The sequence below is a fragment of the Coenobita brevimanus genome, chromosome 78 (genome assembly GCF_032717465.1).
Source record: "Coenobita brevimanus isolate Jiangsu-jjx chromosome 78, ASM3271746v2, whole genome shotgun sequence".
Lineage (NCBI taxonomy): Eukaryota > Metazoa > Arthropoda > Malacostraca > Decapoda > Coenobitidae > Coenobita > Coenobita brevimanus.
Genome location: NC_137031.1, coordinates 34,157,751 through 34,163,071, shown reverse-complemented (window position 1 = coordinate 34,163,071; position 5,321 = coordinate 34,157,751). Strand labels below are relative to the sequence as shown.

The 5,321-nt window shown below is 41.5% G+C and overlaps 1 protein-coding gene across 1 annotated transcript; it reads right to left on the bottom strand.

Moving 5' to 3' along the window:
* Positions 1–931: 931 nt before the first annotated feature.
* Positions 932–4,283, bottom strand: LOC145408794 (uncharacterized). Its single transcript, XM_080279442.1, has 3 exons — positions 4,211–4,283; positions 3,529–3,636; positions 932–3,179 (listed from the first exon to the last, which is right to left on the bottom strand). The coding sequence occupies exons 1-3, from the start codon at positions 4,281–4,283 to the stop codon at positions 2,986–2,988; spliced, it is 375 nt and encodes a 124-aa protein (XP_080135568.1). The 3' UTR covers positions 932–2,985.
* Between the last annotated feature and the right edge of the window lie 1,038 nt (positions 4,284–5,321).

Genomic DNA, 5,321 nt, shown 5'->3' with positions numbered 1-5,321 from the left:
CAGTCCACCAATAGCAACCCCACTCTACCACTATCAGACCAGCCTCCCTTCAGTCTGCTCCTCTAAATTCCTAATCCACCCCTAGCAACATCATTCTACCCATAGCAACCCAAAGTCTACCCTTAGCAAGCCCCCAGTCTATCAGTGCCAGCACAACTTTACTCCTGTCTGTCGCTACCATCACCATCCTACCTCAGTTCCATTCCTGTTACTTCCCGTATCACTCCTAGCAACCCCAACCTGCCCCTAGCAACCCCAGTCTATCCCTAGCACTCCCAGCCCACCCCTAGCAACCCCAATCGATCCCTAGCACGCCCAGCCCACCCCAGGCACCCCAAATTATTCCTAGCTGTGTTATTGACATTTCAACCATAAAGGCTCGTACCGATCTTGAGTTCTGAGATTTCTTTCAGTAACTGCACTAATGCACGGCAGCGCGAGGGTATATTGTACTCGGTCCCGTGCGTGTGCGTGTGCGTGTGCGTGTGTGTGTGTGTGTGTGTGTGTGTGTGTGTGTGTGTGTGTGTGTGTGTGTGTGTGTGTGTGTGCGTGCGTGCGTGCGTGCGTGCGTGCGTATGTTTTGTGTGTGTGTGTGTGTGTGTGTGTGTGTGTGTGTGTGTGTGTGTGTGTGTGTGTGTGTGTGTGTGTGTGTGCGTGCGTGCGTTCGTGTTCCACACTTCGTGAAAACAAGGTGATATGGAAAAAAAAAATGTGGTTGCTATTTGTGTATGCTCATTAAAGATAGTGCACCAGGAAAAATAAAGCCAAAAGTAATTATTTGCTGGAATTATATTTTCAGATGCTTTTGTATTCCAAGGATCAGAAAACTTCATCCAGTTTATGAGATATTTAATAACTTACAAACAGGCAGACACCTTACTGAGACCGTTGATTGAGGTTGAATATTCTACTGGCTTCAGTAATACCTTGGACGAGTTATAACACTTCTTTATTCTTAATACATTACAACTGCTTTAGCGGCTTTTATAATATACAATTGGGTAAAATAAGAAATAACAAGAAAATATAAAAGCATTCACAGAACTTTCAATGTAATAGCAAAAGTTTGACAGGATAAGGAAATAACAGACATGCAAAATAACTTGAAAAAGGACTGCCTGTATAACACACTGGAAGCAGCTCTTACTCGGGGATCTAACAGACAGCACTTTAGATTCTAACTAAAGTGATGAGGCAACAGAAGCTTCCTTAACCTTATCCTTATAAACAAAAATATAATGAAAGAGGTGTCTGGATTGCAGCCACCTCCACTACTATTACAGGGGCTGGCGTATCGGAGGTCTTTTGTGACATTTTACTCTTTTTTTACTCTAAGTTGGTCTAAAATTACCATCCCTGCTCCCTAATTACTGAGTTTTAACTCTAGATTAACACTAGAATATGATGCTATTCACGAAGACGTACTGTGACAAGGAAGCAGAGCCGTGGTGTTGTCTTTTTCTCTTACTGAGCTACGTGGGATAAGCTACAAGAGGACGTCAATCTGGCCAAGTTAACGTTAAGGAAGCATAATGTATTTGTTAACCTCTCACGTTTACTGTGTCAGAACAAGCCCGTTATACTAATCCAACCACAGTAGATATAAGACTTAAATACACAGATGCCACAGAAGATCCCCAATACATCTCCCCCTGTAATATGGTCTCAACTCCCAAATGTGAAAATAAAAAATCCCAAAATCTCCACTGTATAACTTTCATGGGATAGGAGAGTCTTGATATTACCTGTTCTCTCAGTCATTGCATATTTGAGGACAGTTTTTGTATCGACATGCGTAGGAAGAGATAGAAAATGGCAAATACTCGTACATGCCACTTCATTGTATTTACAGTTAATTCTAGTGTAGACTATTTATTACCCATTTTTTTCCTTATATACTGTCATTATGATTCTGCATGCCAAAATATTTCGTTTTTCCATAAAGCCTTTGGACCCAAGCATTTCGGATTTTGGAGGTTGCACTGTACTTAGGAGAGGCGAGTGTACACTCATCATGGTCGCTTCACGTCACCCGGTACCAGTAATGAACAGTAGCACATGTGAGGTACTGTACTCCTTGAAGTTCACACAAAATAATTTTCCGACCAACCTGGTTCAGCATTTATTCGTTGTTTTTCTATGCATTTTTTTTATTTATCTGAACAAAACAGTACCGAGTTCTCTGGCGTTGGCGCTGATGCTGTCTTGGTAGCCATGGTCGGAGGTGGTAGTGCAGAAACTTGATACTTACTTGTTGCTGCAACTCTAAAAGAACTGTGAGGTAAGGGATCAGGCAATAAAATTACATGAATGCACGTGTTGTATACGCCTTACATTGGCAGTCAGATATCAAATGCATACTCAAGCTGTGTTTTATGTGCCTGAGGGGCATATCGGTTAGGCTGAGGAGCACCAACTTCTGTCACTGAAGTGACCCACCCCTACCCAATGCTTCACGCATGAGCATGTAATGTGGAAGTGCATGGTGGAATTGTGCTGAAGTGGATGTGTCTGTGAGTTAGAAGATATGCCATACATTCTTTAGAATTCGCCTACTCAGAGTCAGCATACACCATTGGTTTCACTGAAGGACTGATCTAATATTGCATGGCTACCCTCACTAAGGTTTAGCCCATCAGTCGAGATGTACTGGAATGTTGCTGTCGTCCCGTGCTGACGACTGCTTGGAGCCACTAATGAGAGCTGTAGCTGTAACAAGGATGATCAGAAATGTGAAGCTAATCACTGGGGTGGTGAATGCCTCGCATGTGTTACCCCCACTTAAATTTTCCCACATCCATGTTAAATAGTATTATCCTATTCTTCCCCTTTATTCATTTTTGTATCGGCATCAGCGTAATATCAAGTGTCATATATAGAAATATACCAGAAACGATTAAATGTCAGGAAGCACTAACGAGAACACAGATGTTGGTGGTGTGTTGGTTTCATGGTGTGATGGGGAGGCAGGTGGTGCCTCAGTGCTTAGTTGAAGAGGCCGCGAGCTGTCGCAAGTAAGATGGTCAGGCCGAGCACGGAGGGCGGCGAGATGCTGGGCCCTCTGTTGCACAGATCAGTGTTGCAGGAACACCTTTTGTTAGTTTTCCCCGAGTCTGTGGCTACACTCGCACACCGGTCTGCCACCTTTACTGAGCTGCAATAGAAATTGGACTCCTCTTCTGCGAATAGCAAAGAAAAATAGAACATGACAAAGTAGTAAAAAATATCTGCGCAGAGAAGCCACTGAGAAAATTTATGCACATGAGCTTATCAAAGCACTCTTATTTATTATGAACTCCGAAAGTCAAACAGAAGAACTTTCTCGGTATTAAAGCAACAAAATGAAATATATGCAAGTTTACTGGGTTCATTGCGTGCACTGTTTTCAAAAAAGTAATTCTGGGTCACGCGGTGGAATAATAACATATTTTGCATCACACCTTACATACATCACCTAGGTTCAAAGTGCTGGTGATGGTGATGATGAGTTGTGGTGATAAATATGATGATAAAGAGAAAAGTACTCACCTCCTACAGTATACGCCCTCATACAGCTGCCAGAACACTCCCTGATTTGCGTGTCCTCCACTTTGCACCGCTTAGTTCCTGAACAAACCCTGCACTCCAGAGCCTCTCCTGGTGCACGAAAGATAGAAAAACGACTAGAATTATACCAAGACGTGTAGAATTCTTGGTTATACCGCATAGCTAATTTATTTAATTAGAGTGACACTTCATTCATTAAATAAGGCTGTGGAATTCCAAGCGACACATTGCAATTTGTTCATCTCTACTTCAATATTTTGCATGTCCTTCGCTAAATTTTAAAAAGTCGAAACTAATAATACATATTAACTGCAAGGCGATTAAGCACTAACTACCGTACATGGTTAGTCTGAAAATAGGTACAAGACAAAACTGACTCTACAAATAAAGAAAGATGTAAATATAAAGGTAATTTCTGTCTAACGATAATAAATATTTAGTATTCAGATTTATCTACGTGACTTGTAGGCGGTGAGAGACCTACCGATATAACTTCCAAATACTGAGAGACTGGCCTACATATCGAGTAAATCCTGAGAGACTCACCGTATCTACATGGCGGGCAAGTACTGATAAACTTACTTAGGTGGCGAGTAAGAAGTGAACGACTTACCTACCTAGCTGGTAAGTACTGAGAGACTTACATATATGGTGGGCAACTTACCGGCATGTAGAGACACCACGAGAATCATCACTGCTACAGCAACTTTCATCTTGACCTGTTGATAAGAGCTCATGTTGTAGGTCCTTCTATCTTATAACCTAACTTCCTCTCAACGCCCCTCCCTCTTTACCCCATTTAACTCCTTATAAATCCCTTTCATATCCCTCACCTCCTCCAGCACCCCACCCCTTCTCAACATTCCACCCTCTCAACACCTCACCTTCTTTCATTACTTAACACCTCAGCACCCCATCCTTCTCGACACCCCACCCCTCATAAGCCCCTCTCAACACACCACCCCCTCCCAATTCTCAGTTTATCCTAGCTGCCTTCAATCACTCGCCCAGGTTAATTCTCTTTACCAGCAATACTAAGGCACATTCCAGGGAAGCTGCCAGATTATCAAACTCGCAAAAGTTAGTCTTAATATGAAATCGTGCAATTGTGTGAAGTTCCCAGACCTTTATTGCCAAAGTATCGTGTCAGAAACTGTCCAGATACTAATATTCGAGTGTGTAAGATTTTTCAGCGTCTATTTATTGTTATTAGGTTTCATTCAATTGGTCTTTTAATATTGTCCGTTTGTTTTCATCTGACGAAACCAGGGCTCTCCCAAAACTTACATATTATCCCGTGGGTACATAAAAATCGATTAGCCTTATTTATAGAATAGGAATGTGTTGCTTTGGTTGCAAATCAAATCAACCATAATCAATCTACAAACGGCCATCAAACGAGTTAAAACACCTTAGGATATTTTGTCAAATTTGAGTAAACGTGCGGTACCGGTAGTATACTCTCTCCTTACTTTCCTTAGTCTTCATTAATGCTTCAGTATAGTTGCTGCAATATTTCCTAAGAAGATACGATAAACAAGTATGCAGAAAATTTTGTTATTGTCACTGGTAGTATTCACCTGGAGAAGAAGCACTTCACTCAACGTGGTATTATGCTTTCCTTCTCAGTCACACGCATACTGTTCATCTGGTCATAAATTTTATACTAGTTTACGTTAACTTTTGTTTCCTTTGCATTTGCTTTCATATTCTGAGTCATTTCATGTACTGCATTATTTCGGTCCTGCATAAATTTCACTTTACATAATACCAAG